The sequence below is a fragment of the Etheostoma spectabile genome, chromosome 3 (assembly GCF_008692095.1).
Source record: "Etheostoma spectabile isolate EspeVRDwgs_2016 chromosome 3, UIUC_Espe_1.0, whole genome shotgun sequence".
Taxonomy (NCBI): domain Eukaryota; kingdom Metazoa; phylum Chordata; class Actinopteri; order Perciformes; family Percidae; genus Etheostoma; species Etheostoma spectabile.
Genome location: NC_045735.1, coordinates 15,762,858 through 15,782,328, shown reverse-complemented (window position 1 = coordinate 15,782,328; position 19,471 = coordinate 15,762,858). Strand labels below are relative to the sequence as shown.

The following is a 19,471-nucleotide window of genomic DNA, read 5'->3' as shown; positions in this document are numbered from 1 at the left end:
TAAGGAAATGGCACAACCAGTGTTGGCTGTATTTTGTTGCGTGCTTGCATGGCTACATACAGATACAGATAGCTTTATTTGTCACCTGTGCACAGGTACACAGTGAGATGATACTTTTTTTGGAGCAAGCCTCCAAAATGTACTAAATGTGAATACTGTTGATGTATTACTGTACTAATGTCTTACTGCTTCCTGTTGCTCTGCATGGCTTTTTGAGAATGCTTATTTTGTTGCTGTCTTTAGCAGTCTAGTTGTCTTCCATCTGTACATTTTAACCTTTAGGCTACTAACGTCTTGCTGTTTCCTGTTGCTCTGCTGTCAAAACATCTGGCCAAAGGACTGCAGTTGAAAATTAGCCAGCGGGCTAACACTGTTATTATAGAAATGTGGAATGTGTGCTGTCTTTATGAATAAATAAAATGAAATGAAATTGTGTGTTTAGTGATTCACTACTAATTAATTCTGCCATTTTCCCTGTTATCAGGCTAGTACCAGGTTGCTTAGTGCTTTCTGGGAACCTTTCTAAGGAGCTACTGTTACATATGAGATTATTAGGAAACTATAGAACTGGTGAAATAAAGTTTTAGAGCTTTAGTAACTTTGTCAAGCAGCTGCCTAGATTCCCTGAATCTATGGAGGCACAAAGTTGAAGTACTCCTACTTATCAGGTTATGTTGGACACTGACCTGAATGAGATCTGGGGTGCTACTATCTCAACTCACATAACATGAGTTCACAATCCCACCACACCAAGTTCTAAAAACAGCTGACAAGACGGGTTGTTTAAAATCAATTGTTAACTACATGGGATAAAACATGGAAATCTGACAGGATTACGTTTCACTGGAATTGTGTTTAACACGATTTAATGTGACAAATACATTGATTGATCAAAAATGATGATTTCATCAAAAGTGTGAGTATATCTGAACCAGAATCTACCATTTCTCACTCCTGCCCATAGACTGTATATATATTGATTAATATTAACGGTCTATGCTCGTGCCCCCTACAGAAGCTTCCCTCCAGTGATTTGGACTCCACCTAGTGGTACGTAAATAACAGTAACTGTAGGAAGAGCAGCTGTCATCTCTCTGTGTCGGCATCATCGTGGTCACAGCAAATTCAAAATACCACAACAGCTAAAGGATCCAGATGTGTGGTTTGTTAGTGTCTCGCCAAGAGAATAAAAGACATACAATAGCAATGACTGGACATGTTTAGACTACTTTTGATATTGCAGAGGAAATGAACTTCAAATGGCGTGGGTGGGCTCACAATGGTTTGACCCCATGGAGACCCAGCTGCTGAGTCTGATATTTCCTGCTTCCCCGACCAGCCAAACAGGAGCTACCAGACGACCTCAATCTACTGGGAATGTTACTATTGGTAACCTGAACAGTCCGCAGATGTTCACATCAAACAAGAGACAGTACACACACATCTCAAACATCTTTATGTAAAAAATGTTTTTATGACCACAAGTCAAACAATAATTCATCTTTTGTCACATTAGTGTTCACATCAAATTAGTGCAGAGCTTGAAACATTACATTAAAAGCTCACTGTTACTGTCTGAGCGTAACTGGGTTTTTGTAAACTTGAATATAACCTATAAAAAAAATTGGTCCTCATTTCTAAGATCAAGTTGGCCTTATGTACATGAAGTGAAATTATTTTGGCAAACAGTCAGCGTCTTTATAAATGCAAACATCCATGACAGCCTTGTGACTGTGTAGGCTCAGAGGGAAAAGGCTTTAATGGTCCAAACACATTTTCTCAACTTCATCCATCCAGTCACATGGAGAGTCTTCCTCAAAGTCTCTATGAACAGAGAAGCAACAGTGTAATGCATTACAAATATCTTTTATATCACATATACTAATACAAGTCAATATACAAACACACATACAGTATATATACACACACATATACAGTATATTTATATGTGTATAATGTATATCTATATATACATACACAAACATACATATATATGATTATACAGTATATGCATATATACTGTACATATATATTTATTAATATATACACATACATAAATATGTATATATACACAACAACAGTACATTCTACAGCTATCAAACAGATTCATACAACCCTCTCTTTAAACAAAAATGTATACATTAATATTTAATGTTTATTTTTCCAGGTGCTTCATTGATTTTTTTTGTTAATAATTTGCCTTACATCCGGTATACGGTACGGTGCTTTAGAAGATCAAACTAATAAGTCATAAATCATCATTATCATCGTTTTGCAGCATATGTTTATTTTGAAAAGGTATATGACTTTTGATTATCATGTCTTTCCTACCACATACACATTTTGTCATAACCAACACATTAGGCATTAGTGTCTTTACAAGATTTGTCTGACTAAAGACTCCATCGGGGACGTCAATCCCCAGGACTTCAGAATTAAACTAGAAACCTACAGGTCTTTCCCTTTTCTTCCTGCTGATGTACTGTACCAGTCGGATTCAATGGAATGTGCCCCTCCTCGGTAATGTCATGTTAAATAATTCATTATTATTAATTATTGCAATAAGCCAGGGTTACTTACGTGTCCTCGTCATCAGAGCGAGGCTGCAGACGGTCCTCGTCTAGGACCACTTCAGGCTCTGGACCGTCAGGGTCATCCCCCTGTGGCTGGGATAGGGGTCCCACCAGAGGGCCCTCACCTGAAAATGGAAACCAAAGGGGACTGTTTCTATCACCCCCTACCAGTGATGGAGTACTCAAGTCCTGCACGCGGACTCAAGTCCTACAACAATACAAAACTGAATCAGCATTCACACAATAATGTGTGTTCAGACGTAAACCGACCTCCTGTGTTTATTAAAAAGGTGCTGAAGGCTCTGCTCAGCTGGGCCTTCTCCAGCAGACTCAGAAGCTTCTCGGGAGGACCCCTGTCCCATCGTCTCCTCTGCCTGCTGGCGTCTGGCGCCTCTGACACACCGGGAAAAACAGGGATACAGCTCATACAGTATTTCACTCTCCAAACTTAAGTTTAGTAAAAAAAAAATGAGAAAGTGAAAACAGTGCTGCTGCTGTCATACCTCCATGAGTAGAAGCTGTCATGCTGTCGGAGGAGACGAGGCTGGCGTTGGCCAACATCTGCAGCACGCTGTCTGACGGCTGAGCGGCCCATTGCTTACGAGGACCCGGCTCTCCGCTTTCACAGTGGGCTTCAGGTAACTCCACGCCTGAGGAAAAGGGTTACTTAGGATCATTTTGTGTTATATTTCTTGTTTTCAAGAGAGTCCTGACAAAGGCATCATCTACTCTGTAGATAATACATGCATAAAAACACAAAGAGCAAGAAGAGAAAAATATATCAATAAACAAAGATTTAGGAAACTCCTTCCTTTACCTTTCTCAGGTTTTCATAAATTAAAAAAATATCTAAGTATTATAGAAATAACAGTGAATGCTTTTCATGTTTTGGGTATGGCTGCGTTGATTAGATTTAGTCAAGTCCTGTCCAAATTATCTAAACTTTTATTGTGTTTTATATGGTTTGAAAAAAAATAGAATAAAAACATTACATATTTGACATTGTTTTCACTGACAACCACATGTAGGTTCCCACCAGTCTCGCAAAACATATCTGTGATGATTGCAGCAGCATGTCCTTTTTTCATGACACTATTGTTAACTTTGACCGGGACTCTACCTTCGGATGTTGATGTTTTCATTAAGCTCTTCTCTCTCAGAAAATTAACCACCTTCTTTCCCTCTTGTCTATCCCATCGACCCGTACGCCTCCCCTGTGCCTGCATCTCTAGCGCCTGTAAAAGATTAAAAGCAGAAAATCAAACACACAACATGAGCGCCGTGGCCATCTGAACTAACAGCAGCTGGTCAAAGGCCAGATTCCACATAGGCTCACCACAGCTGGGGAAATTGTTCTAAGAGTTTAAATTCCCACTATGACACCCTGTTGTGACAGTGTGTCGCACTGATGGATGAGCAGCCATAAAACCACTTCAGGTTCAAGTGTCTGAGTGGCTGTCACCAAGCAGGAAGCTCAGGTGCAGTGAGCAGCACTTGTAAGAGCACATGTGTCGACTTGTGTCTGTACCTCGGAGGGCAGATGTGCACGCAGGAGTCTGGAGACCCGGTGAGAGGTCAGGATGCTGTGCAGGGATGGCCTGTCTTTTGGGTTGGTCTTAAACATCTGCTTGACCAAATACTGCAGCTCGTAAGGCAGGTGATTGGGGAGGGGAGGGTACGCACCCCGACACACCTTAAGAATCAGGCTCTTCCAGCTGGGTGCCTGGAACTGGACACAAGAGGGAGGTGTGAGGATCTCCTGGACAACAACCCACACCCAACATCTGAGCCACAAAAATATACAGCAGACAATCTAACTCAGCTGAAGATACTGGGTCTCAATCCTCCCACACACGTGTTATACAATGATTCATTGACAATATTTGGAGAGAGGCCCAGAGTCAAACCCGTGGAACATGGAGAGAGGAGGGACGGGAAGTACCGGGTGTCGCAGGGTGCAGAGCTCGTAGAGAACGCAGCCTAGAGACCACACATCACTGCAGAACACATAAACACAGAGATGCTTATTCTCTCACACCAGACATTCGTCATGTATTGTACTGGCACAGTCACAAAGATCCAAGACTGGCTGACCCACGCATGTGTTACATAATCACTGCTGAGCTGAGAACACAGACTGTTTTGAAAACTCCTCATTGTTGGTGCATTTATTTGAAACTCCAACATCCAAGACTGGTTGATAAAAAGCCTTGTGTTCACAAGTTATGCTGATGGAGGGGAAACTCTAAGCAAACATGGAAATTGAGCAAAGATCATGGGATTGTTATTGCAGTTAAAAAGTCTGTCTGTGGTCAGTTTGGCCAATGAATGATATCAAGTCCCAGACATCAACATGTCCCTTCAAAGCACTATCGACGGGAGTTTTGACAACTGTTTATGCTCCTAACTATGCAATAATAATGTAAAGAAAACACAGTATGACTGTATTTTCTATACATTTTAGCAATGTGGTACACGATGTGCATGTGCGCTACCTCCAAGGTAATATTCAAAATATCATGCAATATCATAAAAGTGCATTATTGGTTTTGTGCAAACATTACATATGATAACGCCCCCAATACAGATATGTAACTTTTGATTCCATGTGTACCTTTCTTATCTGTTTCTTGTTAGGCTAAATGTTGCCTAATGGGGATTGACATTGTAATTTGGTGCACATATGGGACAACCCATCTAAGGGTTTAAGTAAATAACACATGCACATTCTGGAGATTTCTTATACAGTACGTCTCGCAATGCCAGACCTGTGTCCATAGTCGCTGTGGGGGGGGGAGCTCTGGCTTGTTTGTATTTCTTTAAACCAATCACAATCATCTTGGTAAGTGCTAAGCAAAGGATGCAGCACGATGCTCTTGCAAAATAGAGAGTAAAGAGAAAGGTACATCTGCACACACAGACTGCACATCCAATAAGGTAGACTTAAATGCATAAGCCTGGGCATTGTCTGTATATGCATATAGCACATTTTATGAGTTATAAGTATCCATATAACTATATGCATATATCAGCTTTATGTTTGCCTATGTTGTTCTAATATATTTGGTGGTATACAGCTTTTGCCATATCTAATAAATACTTCCATTTGCAATGACCCAATTTTTCACACATGGATATTGATCCAAAGTCATAAAGGTTTTCATTTTGGTTTTTGTATTGTTGTCTTTTCAATTATTTGTACTTGTGTCTTTTTCTTACGCTCCAGGAAGCAAATTAACTTTCTCATCTGGCATAACAAAGTGAAGGTTTCAATTCATTTTCATTTGATCTTGTGCCATACACAATGTTCACAATGTCCAAAACAAACATAGTAACATACCTCTTATTGTTGTATGGCTTATTGTCCCAGATTTCTGGAGCCACATAATATGGTGTCCCAACATATGTATGAGCGTATGCCTTTGAACTGCAACACAATTACAAAGATAATCATAAATGTAACAGCAGCACTGAGCATTGACTTAAAAAAGGCAAACTGTAAATTGATGCCTTTCTCTTCCTGTACCTGTTCAGAATACACGCCGAGCCAAAGTCCCCGAGCTTGATTGTCCCATTATCTGTCAGGAAAATGTTCTGGGTAGGGAAATGGAAGAGAAGTGATGACTTAACATGAAGCAAAAATAAGAGCAGCCAACCATGGCAACATGATGATATTATGCATAAGTGGGAGATGACGTTGTGAACTTATCTCAGTCTCAGACCTATCTCAGTCTGATCATTTCACTCCACAGCGCTCACTCTGATGAGATTTTATCAACATGCACCCAACCAATAAACTCAATTATTGACTTCTTGTTCGGATTCAGGGAACAACAACGAAAATCTGAACTTCCTCATGAGTTCATACTGTCTATTCTGGTATGGATCTATGTAAATAACCTAATTTAACACATTACATACAATATATTACCATGTAGAGTCATTCTAAACTGTAATGTCTAGAGACTACTATACCTTGGACTTCAGATCTCTGTGCAAAACCCGTTTATCATGGATATGCAGTGCGCCAGCACACATTTGAGCAAACCACCTCAAGATCTGGAAATAAAAGATTTCAATGAAACAAAAAAAGAGGAACAAAACAGGATAGGATAGGATTAATTTGTTAGTTGCAGGAAGTTGAGACCTACATCATCAACCCAGAACTGCACAGTTTTCTGTTGCTGGATCCTCTGGAGCAGGTCTCCTCCACTGCAGTACTCCATAACAATGCACAGGAGGTCATCAGCTGAACAAACACAATCACACTGTCTTTTCCACAATCCAAACAGTAATAATAACTGTATGTCTTGTAATAAGAGAGTTAGGTTCGTGAATACCTTCGAATGCCTCCCTGAAAGCAACAATATTAGGATGTTTCATTCTGGACAGCAGGACGGCTTCTCTCCTCCAATTCTCCAATTTGGAGTGATTCTATAAAAATGCAAATGCAAGCATGAATACATTCTCTATTATGCAGAAACAAACAGTTTCCACGTCTCAGTGTAGACAACAATCTGGTAGGTTATCTGCACAGAGCAAATAACATTTCCATATCCTACCCCAGGCTATAACATAGTTTTCTAGTCAGCAGCAACACGCTGCTGCAAATCCAGCATCTTTTTGTTTGATTCTCTATTTTATTATACAGTAACGTGCTTTTTTCCCCAGAGAGGCTTGCTGCGATGGGGGACCCTGTTACCTGTCCCACCCTGTTACCTGTCCCACCCTGTTACCTGTCCCACCGTACAGGTAGGACGCTCACAGGTGAGAATAAAGCTACAGCAGCAGAATATATTTGTTTGCACATACCTTTGGCAACTGGATTTCCTTGACCACATAGTTCTCCTGACTGCTTTTACACCGGACTAACAAAGCCCGACCGAAAGAACCCTCACCGACGACTTTCTGGATTAGGTAGCTCTCCATCGAGCTCCTTCATAGACCACAAAGAGACCACAAAGGATAGACACAGCAACAGACTGGGCCGGGGTTAAAGCGAGAAGATGGTCTTGTTTTGGTCTTCAGTGCTCAAAACGAGACATAACAACGTCTAATAAAAGACCAAAAACATCTACCTGAGACTCGTGCAGTTTGTTTGGCCGCTACTTCCTTATTTTTGTATGACGTAGGGCGAGACGGCATGACCTGTACTGCGTGGCGTGGCCGCGAGATGGCAGTAGATTGTTAGCTCTAAATCTCAGAGACCATGCAGTTACCATACCGACTACATTACTGTTATAATAATTAGCAGTCTAGTTTCATATTACAACGGTCTGTTAATCCAGTGCTTATTTAAACCTAATGTATTATCTTCAAACGTTTCCACTATTACAATATGTCTTTTTCTTTCCATAACGTTACGCAGTGTTATTATGTTTACGCTGTAGGATTTCTGCATGATGTTGCTACTTTTTGCTGCCACGTTTATCGATCCCAGTCGATCGAGTTAGGAAATCACATGTAGACGTGTGAGCTATAAACGTTTCACGTCTTAGAGCAGCTAGAGCCCGGATAGCTCAGTCGGTAGAGCATCAGACTTTTAATCTGAGGGTCCAGGGTTCAAGTCCCTGTTCGGGCGGTTAGTTTTTTTTGAACAGCTTTGAGACACGAAGACCGGACCAAACGCTAAATAAAGGTGAAACTTGGATTAAAAACGTTCTACCACTCTGACATCAAGTAAATTGGAGGCGCAGTGCTTCCTCATCTGGCACGTGTTTGTTCATATCCGTAAAATGTCACATTATGACAAGATGTGTTTGACTGCATCATAGAGCAACGATAATGTAAAACTGACAAAAATAACAATGCAGGACTGCAATTCTTCACAAATTTGAAGTGTACGTGTTTTGCAGTTAAAGAGCTGAAACTTTATATAATTATATATTTGGACCGACAACATCTCTAGCAGCATTGAGTGCCACACGATAGCAGGTCCGAATGTCTAATTTTTGCCTCATTACCTCCGGCGTTTTGCACTCTTGCAGTCCTCTGGCCTCCTCAGCCAATCATTTTCCACAGGAGGAAAATAAAGGCAATAACGAGGTAAATATTGTGCATGGTGCAAAAGTTTGTGTACAGCTCCTGGATTATGCTGCGCTTTGTTTTGAAAATGTGATGGACATTTTTTTGGAGCGGAAAAAGATCCATCCATTACCGCTCATCTTTGAAGGAGCTGGAGCCGATCCAAGCTGGTCATCGGGCGGGAGGCGGGGTCGGTCTACACCCTGGACGCATGTCGCCAATCACTCCCGGAGCTGACACATGATCCTTCACTGCGATTTCGAGCGTCCCGAGGTAGCCGTACCTGCATGTCTTTAGGCTGCGGGAGGAAGAACGGCTGGACAGAGGCTTCAAATCCCTAAACCACTGGTTTGGGGGAAAGCCCTGTACAGCTGTAAACCCTCTGTTAAGTTCTGGTGACTGTACTTTCATACAGTTTGAGTGAACTATTCCTAAGAAGACAAGTCAACAGTGAGCTCTTCACTTCACACTATATAATCTAACTGGAATGTAAATCACTGCAACCTCCAGCTGGGGAGTTTCACAAGGTGACATCCCAAATAATTGTACTTTTAGAATAATACAATTTCAATTTCATCAATTTGAAATTCGAAATTCCATTCGGGTCTCCTTGACGTTCAGAGTGATTTCTAAGATTTATTTTGTATTCATATTTGTTTGACATAAGCCATAGTTTTCAAGATATCATCACATCTTCTACATTCAGCTAGGGCTGAAACGGTTCCATGGGTACCTCAAGTAATTTGATGCAAATTCTTTGCACCAAAGTTTTGTTTAATCCATAAGACTATGTGCAGTCCGTTGTCTTCTCATTGTTGGTGTTTTACGGCAGCCAGCATCTGCATCGCTGCCACCAGAGTCCTCAGTGTCCAAAGTTTGGGGTCATTTCAAGCTGTTTTGTAAAACAGAGCGAGCCACATTAGCACGACACCAACACCTCAGCATGTCAGCAGTAAGCACCCAGTCTAACTCAGCACCAAGTCTGACATAACCTTAACGTTAGCATTTACGCTAGCGTGAATTTAAATGATGGCTTTTTATGTTCAGAGTTGCCCGTCTGGCGGATGAACCACACTGCCCACACAGCGTTGACACAGAGCTGGTTAGCTGATTAACTTAGTTGTTGATTTGAAGAGACCTGTCTTATTTTCTCGTATGTGTATTTGTTACGGTGGTGGAGAAGGGTTAAATATGTATTTAACAAAAGTCCATTTAATAAAAAGTGTCCAGAAAACAGCAGGCAGGGTGTGTGTTTCAGTTTGTGGGACGACCTTATGGAATGGACTGAACAATGACATCAAACAGAGCCATATAATCATTTAGTTCAAAAACAAAAATCATTTCTTGACCAATACAGAAAGGAATAGACTGAAACATGAATCTGTAAGGTAAAAGATTAGTTATGCTGTATCTCTGCAGGGTAAATCCAGACAGCTAGCTAGACTATCTGTCCAATCTGAGGACTATGGTTACCTGGTCCTCAGGTCTCTGCAGGGTAAATCCAGACAGCTAGCTAGACTATCTGTCCAATCTGAGGACTATGGTTACCTTGTCCTCAGATCTCTGCAGGGTAAATCCAGACAGCTAGCTAGACTATCTGTCCAATCTGAGGACTATGGTTACCTGGTCCTCAGGTCTCTGCAGGGTAAATCCAGACAGCTAGCTAGACTATCTGTCCAATCTGAGGACTATGGTTACCTGGTCCTCAGATCTCTGCAGGGTAAATCCAGACAGCTAGCTAGGACTATCTGTCCAATCTGAGGACTATGGTTACGGTCCTCAGGTCTCTGCAGGGTAAATCCAGACAGCTAGCTAGACTATCTGTCCAATCTGAGGACTATGGTTACCTGGTCCTCAGATCTCTGCAGGGTAAATCCAGACAGCTAGCTAGACTATCTGTCCAATCTGAGGACTATGGTTACCTGGTCCTCAGATCTCTGCAGGGAAATCAGACAGCTAGCTAGACTATCTGTCCAATCTGAGTTTTCTGTTGACAACTAAAACTACTTCTGAACGTCCACATCCTGAGACTATTTAGCAGCGGCACCATGGCTTCGTCCGGAGCTTAGCGCCCCCAAGATGATTGTGACTGGTTTATAGAAATGCAGATAAACCAGAACATAAACCAGAATGCTGTGTGGACAAGACAGACCTTCCTCTGCAGCGCTGTGGAGGAAAGTTTGCCTACTTATAAAAAAAATCAAAAAATCTTGATGTCTTGCCAATCTAATTTCTAAGAGAAGCATTTTATTGAAAGCCATCAAATGGTCCTTAATGGCGAGGGTTGGTTCCACCGCCTGAGAAGGTGAATACTTAGTTCATCAGAGGCCCATTAAAAATAACTATGTAGGATATGGGAAACTGTAACAATATACCGTTAAAATTATACAGAGCAATAATTGTGTTCAGTTATGCCATTGGTATAAAGAGCCAGCTCACAGAGGGGACATTAAAGATGTAGCCTGGTTCCAAACCACCAGATCCCATCTTGAAATTGTTCAGCGATTCAAATAATAGCAAAAGGAATAATCAGGCTGTTAAAGATGGACATCAAAGAAAGCAAACTGTAATCGAGGTGCCGTGTCAGTGGAGCTGCTGTGTGCATGGTGAAAGTGTCTTTGTGGAACCATCCAAAGTTATAACTGAGATTTTATTACCATTCTTAACCCGAGAGCATGTGTTGATCCCTACGTAATTATCTAGACACTATCACCTTGTCCCTCTGTTTCAGTCTTCAGAGCTGTTAATTGGTTTATCCCTCACAGGTCTTGGGGATGTGTCAGGCTGCTTTTTCTCCATTTAATTCATTTATTTATTTAATATTTGAGAGACAACAGTTCCAGTTTACTAAGTGGACCTGCCAGATGTGTTATGTATTCACCGATAGGATGACATCACCATGTTAGCGGGTCACAGCTTCTGCAGCAGTTTGAGACAGCTCAGTAGCACATATGATTATCCGTTACAATAACAGCCCATAAAAGCTCTAGTCAAACAGCTCCTTACTGGAATACGTCAAAGTCTGGACCTGCGTGGGGCTGGATAGTGGACTGTTCTTAAAGGAGGCCTCTGAAGTTTTGAGGGATGATGAGGTAAACACAGGCAAGGCAAGGCAGCTTTACTTCACAATGCAAGGTCAGGGGGGGGGGGGGGTCAAGGGTTTTTATTTTTGCCGTTTGCTCAAGTACAACTCACAGGCGCATTGGAATACTTCTGCAGATCACTCATAACTAAATCCATGAAGCTGTAGTGAGTTGTTTCTGTCGCCCCCATGAGGAATTGTAAGCAATGACAACAACACTGTCAGTGTGGCCACATGATACAAGACTTCCATGACCACGCAAGACTGACAAAATGTGAACAAATCCTTAAAAAAAGACAAGACATTCCTTTTTGCCAGTGTGTAAAGAGAGTTAGCACATTCCCTGTGATAACATGTCATCCACTGGTACCCATGGAAGTCAATCAGGGGAGACTTGTCTGCAGATATACAGAGGTTCATTGTCCATAAGCATAATAAAATGTACAGTCTTTGGAGCTTTAGACTCCATCATATAATAATTTGTAAAAGGGGTAAGGAAGCCAAAACAATCCCCCCCCCGATGGAGTCTAGACACTGGTGGTGGCGGCGAAGGAGCCCGAAGACCAGACCGGAGGAGTCGACGGAGCATTTGGGTGACGATGACTGGAGGTGGAAGGGGGGGTGGAGGGCTGCATCGTGTAGTGAACCACAGTAGGTGTTGTGAACGCAACTCCAGTAGTGCTGCAAAACTCCCCCCAAACAGGGACAGGGGGCGGTTTAGTTATTCATTAAGTTTGTTCAATTTAAATATAAAGATATATATATATATATATATATATATGGATGAATTGATGGCTGCAATTGCTTGTTTTACTGTATATTCTGAGATTGTTTATTTGTTCAGTGACAGGGTTGTTTTTGTTAATTTTTGATTCTTTGTTTTTCAGAAGTGTCTTTTTTTGCTCCCTTGCTTCTCTGGTGTGGTTTGAGTGGCTCCAGGTGGGGGGGCCAGGCTCCGTGATGGGTCCTCGCTCCTGTTGCATGCAGCCGGCTCTGGGACTCTTTTAGTGCATGTTTTATTGGAGTGTTGTAGAGTCCTCCCAGATTAGGGAGACAGAAACCAAAGCACCAGCCCACTGATATGAGTTGATTTGTAATATAGTTGGAACATTGTTATAGATTGTGTGGATCATTGTTAATAAAAACATCATGTTTTTTTCCCCTCTACTGTCTGCCTCAGTTTTCGACCCTGTGTCATTATTAAAACTTTTTTATATCTTGGAGTGCAAGTCCCCAGGTGGCATTGTCGGTTCCTAAGTTTGTTCCCCCCCCCCCCCCCCCCCCCCTTCTAGCATACCATATTCAAAAATAAAAATAGATTTGTTACCCGCTCCCCGCCACACACGCTTTGCCTGAAATGACAGCTGACAGCAGCAGGGAGAGAAAGCGATTTTAAGCCGGGTTGTGATGCTGTGATTGGCCCTTAAAATTAATGGCCGATTCTGATTGGTTTAACAGGAAGGTGAACGCCTCCAACAGCTGATCTGATTTAGGAAGAGAGCAGTGATTTAGTGCAAATTCTTCCTGAAAGAATTTACGCTGAGCTACATTTCCTATAGTCCTTTTTTTCTCTTCATGTGATATATATTCCAATACTCCAGGAGAGAGACTTGGGAGGTCTCCTGATACATTTACCACAGGACTGTACCACATGCAGCACAAGAGAACCTGAGCAACATTCCTGTGGTAATGTCCCAAAACTCCACACACATGTCTGAGTCCCACAGAAATACCAGAGGAAAATATCACAGGAACACAAAGTACCAGAGGAAGTTACCTCAAAACCTCAGTACCAGTAAAGCAGAACATACGATAATTTACCACTGGAAATGTCTTGTTGTTGTTGAGAACATATTTATTTCTTTAAATGCCATGCGTGTTGAGGGCTGAGCATTAGCGTGCAGTGGGTTTATCACGACTTGTTTGCAGAGTTTGTGCGAGTTTGTCATGATTTGTGCCAGTTCTCATTAATCAATGAACTAAGCTGCTTAACTCTGATTGGCTAGCCAAGCTAGCCAATGAGAGCCTGGCTATCAGCACCCTTTACCCAGCTCATGAATATTAATGAGCTCAGGCAACATGATGTCAGACTGAGCAGCTGTTCTGATTGGTCTGATTTCTCCTCTTATTCTTTTTCAGCGTCTAGAGCTGACAGAGGAGGTAGCAGTTCATCTTCACATTCACCACATAACACACACACACACACACACACACACACACACACACACCACACACACACACACACACACACATATGGACCTCACACATTTCAAAAAATGTAAAAACAGTTTTGTGTGGCAGGGCACCTTTAAGAATAATATCCATAAAGTAACAGCAGTTTAAATTTCAGCCCATAGTTACTGAGGATTACGGGATCAAGGCTGGATTATTAAATAGAACCTGGATATGATCATACTAGTGGGCAGAGAGCTGTTTATGACTAATAAGATACTGCGATTAAATGTATCAAAGACCTTCCAGAAGAGCTCAGCTGGGACACATTTTGGGGACAGGGGATGAAATTCATTTAACACCTCTTTAAAAACATGATAGGAAAATAAGTTTAATACAGCAGCAGATTTGGAAACCATTGCTCACGAGCTTCTGGTGAAGGATAAAAGAATCAGCATGTTTCTCCTGGGAGGATTGTGTTCAGCAGAGGCTCGATAGCAGAGATGATTACACTGAACAGTACGCTAGTGTTGTGGCAATTATTAGATATGAAGTCAGAGAATGCTGCTCTTGCATCTTCTCTGCATATATCTCACACTACAGTAGTCTTCCAGTACAGTCTTCTATAGGGTCCTGGAATCTTTGCACTCTGTCTTTCACGTTCATGCTCTGGAAGTGTTTATGTTCCCGGAGTAAAGAGAAGGCTGCGAAGCCTTTTATATATACAGAGTGTGTATATGTATATATTTGAAACTATAGTGCTACAGATTCAGGGTCTCCATTCAGCACTGAATGGAAACTGTGCCGGCTCTGCAAGCTTTGAGAAGCTCACAATGTTTTTTTCCTTTAAGGCTGTGCCCAGAGGTGTGATTCCAGTTCTCATTACTTTGTGTCTTTAGTAAGTATAACGTCGCTCTAGCTAGGTCTCACCCAGGCTTGGAAAAAAATGCTACTGCTTGCATTTGAATTTTAACTGAAGTGGCTTGACAGGCGATGCTAGCCTGCTTCCTAGAGTTTTTCACTGATGCTAGCTGCACACAGAGAAGACACGAGTGGGAGGATACCAAAGCCTTTTCACTCCTGCTTCTTTCTTCCCATCCCTCAGCGCCACTCTTCTCCTGCTAGGAAACAACTGAAGGAGACAATGGAATGAAGTGGTGAAGAGAGGACCAAGTGAACATGGAGGCCGTTTGGGACTTGGATGTTTATTACTTCTCTATCATGAAAAATTGACATCTGTTATTGATGACATTGTCCAGACATATAGCCCATAGGTTTATTTCTGATGTCTGAGAAGATGTAGAAATAAAAAACAACTGCTGAGACATCTAATCAGGTGTAGTCACGGGGAAACATACTTATAATGCAACACAGAAGTAGTATCAGTAAGTGTATCTTTTATGGGTTAATTGAGTTTTATGTATTTTAAAGGCCCATCTAGGGACGGGCATCGCATATTATTAGGCCATAAATGCTGTGATGTGTGGCATACAGTAGGTTTACATACTTGCCTATAAATAACAGTAAAAAAAGATGATAAAGCAGAAATCAGTGAGGAGCTGTCATCTTGCATGCAGGTGACACAACATTGTGCTAAATCCTCAAATTGTCCCTAATTTGTTAGATGTTCCCTTACCGTACCTATTTTCAACCCACACAGGAGCTTGTAATCACTCATGCTGATCAGCCCTTTCTCAGGACTGTGGGAGCATCATGGGGACTGAGCATGCACAGACTGCACTCGGTTGACATCTCCCGCCCACTTTTGTAAGCTTTGCTGCACATGTTAGGGTGGGACAAATTACACCTTTGTCATAGGCCTTGTCCACTGAATATATTATGAAACCACAGGTTTAAAAAAAGAAAAGAATGATGGCTGCATTCCATCTGGTTTCAGGGTTCTAGTGTTGTGCATGCTGGCTCCCTGTCACAGTGTCAAGGCTTCCTGGGACACTTGAATTGAACTCCTTGTTACTACGATCACCTGTGCTTTTCCTACTTTGATAAATCCAAACTGCTGCTATGAAAAAGCCCATTAGGAGTCCCCAGCGTAGCTCGACCTTCCTTGAAGATGTAATCAGCCAGAATTGGAAACACCTGTGTGGGCGTGTGTGACCTTTAACAAGTAAACAGTGGCTCTATTACAGTAATATTGAGGAGACTGACATTTTGTCTTATTAAAATGCATCCTCACAGTATGAGGATTATCTTTTATCTAATTTAGAACTGTACTAACCGCTACCTCCGTTGTATCCCTGTAGGTGAACCAGTGAAGGGAATTTGAGCTGTGATCAATAAATCCCTTCCTGTCTGTGAGCTGATCCTCCATGTTGATTCCTGGTGTGTGTTATCATGAATTCACTTCATTTCCCAGTCACGCCATGTTTCCTTCTTCAAACCTGCCGGGGTCAGGAAGCGATGATACCTGTTAGCAGCCTCAGCAGCCTTAGCAGCATCTGGGAGTTCATCATGTGACAGGGAAGACGCAAAAGGCGGACCAGAACGTCCTGTTTGTCCCTCACCAACTAACGTACTTCAAGATGGAGCATGAATATGGAGCGTCTGCAAATATATTATGACATTTTAAGCCAATAGGAATACTTGGAACTGAAGGTGGTGGTAAATATTCATAAAAAGGACATGTGAACGGGCAACACCGACTTTGATAATGCAACATTACACACTGGACCTTTAAGTTCAGTGGGGACTAGGCAACTCAGAACAGAATATGTGGGTGGTGTTTCATTTCAAATCGATAAGATTGAGAGATTTCAAAGATGTTGGCCTAAACGACTCCACTTTCTGGGAACACTGTTTGCCTTCTAGTTAATGTGGAACACCTGAGCAACTTACTTACTGTAGTTAAAGGGCTGCGTATACTTTGGTACTGGATTTCTTCTTTTTCATGTTTCAGTTTTTTTTAAAGATATGTTTTAGGGGTTTTACTTTATTTAGAACAACTGAAGAGAGACAGAAAATGGGGGAGAGAGAGGGGGGAGGACATGCTGCAAAGGGCCCCGGGTCGGATTCGAACCCGCTGGTAAGGACTGAGCCAGTTATTATACTTTACACTGCCAGTCCATCCACATTTATTACACAACAGAATAATTGCTGCTGAGGGGTGACATATCACTATTTTGCTCTATATGACTGCAGTTATGGCTCACTATCTTACTATCCTGCAGCAATATCAATTATGAAATATCTCCATGGAGATTGGGGTTGTAGTAGCACAACACCTTTTTTAAGCAGAGTTGCTTTTAAGGGCAGTAATTATCTCAGTAGGGTGGTGTCGGGGGAAAAAAAGCAAAACAATTAGAACTAATGAATTGACGTGAGAGTATCTGGCGGCCCAGGTTGAACTCTCTGAAGGTAATTCACTACTTTCTTTCCTTGAATAATCCCCGCTGTTTTCAACTCACAAATTACGATTGTCTTTGCTGATCTCACCTTATGTTTTCTTTCTCTCATGGCATTTTCCGTCAAGGTTTAAGAAAATGAATTTGGAAATTAAGATTTTTTTTACTTTTTCAATCCAGCTGCTAATTTGCTAACTTGTTTGAGTTTGTCTCATTGTGGCTGATCAAATTATACTCTGAAGAGATAATCCAGCGGGTAATCCTGCCAAATCATAAATGCACTGGCCATGAATGTAAAATAAGGCAATCCCTGTCATATTTAACTACATGTTTTGTTATTTTGACTATATTTCAATTCAATCATCAATATTCCAAAATAATTTTCCAAAGTTTCTTGACTCCACCCCTTAAAAGTCATACTCCAACAATCAAATCAAAGCAAATTGCACTTTGATCATTTGCATGAAATGCATAAAATCCTGTAGGTTTGAAAGGTGCTCGTAAAGGGTCAGTTCACCCCCAGTTTTATATATATATATATATATATATATATATATATATATATATATTTTTTTTCTCTGTTGGTGTCTTAGCCTCTCAGATTTGGGGTTTTATTTTTCCAGGTTTTGACACATGAAGCTTAGCGTAGGTTAAGTCAGTAAGATTTCTAAGATTTACATTTTCTCTCTCCCCCCCCCCCAATCAGCTGACTGGGCTTTCAGTCTTTCAGTAAAGCAACCAGATTATGCAACGATCACCGGGAGCTATCGCGTTGTTGCAGCCATACTTTAAACCTGTTCTCCTCACTCTGCTGCCAGTTGTCATCTCAGGCTAAATCGATGCCCCCCCCCCACACACACACACCCCGTTCACCTCTGGCTCTCATCATCATTCCCAGCAGCGCCCAGGTTTCCTCCTTCATCAGGAGCCCCGCTCCTCATCGCATCATCCATCCAGATCTTCAGGCCTCCTTCATCCCTTCATCACCACCAGTGGTGTCTAGCCTCCATGGGGGGGGGGGATGATCCTGTATGTCCATGGCCTCTAAACCCCTTATAATTTATTTAAAGTTGCGATGGAGTCTAATCTCCAAAGACTAATATCAACAGATTATGCACCATGTTAAAAATGTAATTTTCCACTCCCAAATGGACTGTTTTTATATATTGCTTTTCCAGCACAGCAATGACAGCAAGTCAAGGTTCAGTGCCTTGCACACCTTGTCAGGGGTTTGCAGGGCCAGGAATGAAACTACCAACCTTCCAATTGGCAGGTGAATGCTCTACCACTCAGCCCAAACTTCTCCTGATTGAAATCTGTCAGAGATTGTGGGCTGATTATAAATCATTGTGTGATCCTCAAGGTATTAAAAAAGTGTATTTTCAAAGTTCTTACAGCAGCTCTGGTCATCGTGAATCAGTTCCAGCAGCTGAAATATCCCTTTGACTGAGCAGCTGATGAGAGCAGCTGTACATTTTGCATGTTTTAAGACAATCTGCCGCCTACGAGTATGACCTCAGATGGCACAGCACACCCTGTCAGTCTGAGGTAAAGGTACTGATATGAAGGAGGGTACGCTCCAACCTGACCCCAATGTGTCAGCCTCCGCTGATGAGACATCTGGTTGACACTCTGTAACAATCGCTGGTGAAATCAATCAGCACAGCAGATCAAAGAGAGAGAGAAAGAGAGAGAGAGCAGAACGCAAAGGAGCCGCACTAACATATTAAACAGAGCAAGTACTGAGAGCGAGAGAGAGTTCTCAAGTGAGAGGAGGGTGGGTTGCTGTCATCTGGGGGGGGATGCCGAGCATTGTGAGAAAACGGGCATGCTAATGAGGAGAACAGCTGCATTGTAAATGAGCTGACTTTGTACACTTGAGCTCGGATGAATCTCTGAAGCATTGTTTGTTAATCAAAGGGGGGGGAAAGAAGAGGAAAAAATGACTAAAAATAGTAACTGGAGAGGCTGGGTGCAGGCCTCGCCCTCTGACGACACGTACAGCTGTGGTAATTGCTATGAAAAGGTCACCATTATTGTTATTTGCACTGTGAGGTACTCCTTGACATGAAGCTGATGAATGCTCTTTATCAGAGACTTTATGTCCCCGGGTATGATTATATCTCAGGCTTTGTCTGGAAGACTGGGACGCTTTACAGTGGAGTAACCTGATTTCCAGAAGGAAAACAATCTGGCAGGAGGTCACATGATTTAAAGGGAAAAGGTAACTTCACAGCACTGCCCATTAGGGATGGCCAAAT

The 19,471-nt window shown here is 41.9% G+C and overlaps 1 protein-coding gene and 1 non-coding gene across 2 annotated transcripts; one reads left to right on the top strand and one right to left on the bottom strand.

The window, feature by feature from the left end:
- Window positions 1-1,040: 1,040 nt before the first annotated feature.
- Window positions 1,041-7,698, bottom strand: nek3 (NIMA related kinase 3). The gene is made up of 13 exons (XM_032504198.1): window positions 7,386-7,698; window positions 6,914-7,007; window positions 6,725-6,822; window positions 6,549-6,632; window positions 6,100-6,167; window positions 5,914-6,000; window positions 4,516-4,570; window positions 4,102-4,302; window positions 3,694-3,808; window positions 3,077-3,223; window positions 2,844-2,966; window positions 2,581-2,698; window positions 1,041-1,824 (listed from the first exon to the last, which is right to left on the bottom strand). The coding sequence occupies exons 1-13, from the start codon at window positions 7,500-7,502 to the stop codon at window positions 1,758-1,760; spliced, it is 1,374 nt and encodes a 457-aa protein (XP_032360089.1). The 5' UTR covers window positions 7,503-7,698; the 3' UTR covers window positions 1,041-1,757.
- Window positions 7,699-8,081: 383 nt separating this feature from the next.
- On the top strand, window positions 8,082-8,154 carry trnak-uuu (transfer RNA lysine (anticodon UUU)). Its single transcript has one exon. It is a non-coding gene; the product is annotated as a tRNA-Lys (tRNA).
- The last annotated feature ends 11,317 nt before the right edge of the window (window positions 8,155-19,471 follow it).

Bases quoted from the DNA above. Each gene is read 5' to 3' on its own strand.
- nek3 (XM_032504198.1), bottom strand. From the start codon at position 7,502: ATGGAGAGCTACCTAATCCAGAAAGTCGTCGGTGAGGGTTCTTTCGGT. The intron at 4,303-4,515 runs GTACTTCCCGTC...TCTTGTGTCCAG, and splicing joins TCTGCACCCTGCGACACCCG to TTCCAGGCACCCAGCTGGAA. The intron at 3,809-4,101 runs GTACAGACACAA...AATCTTTTACAG, and splicing joins GTGCACATCTGCCCTCCGAG to GCGCTAGAGATGCAGGCACA.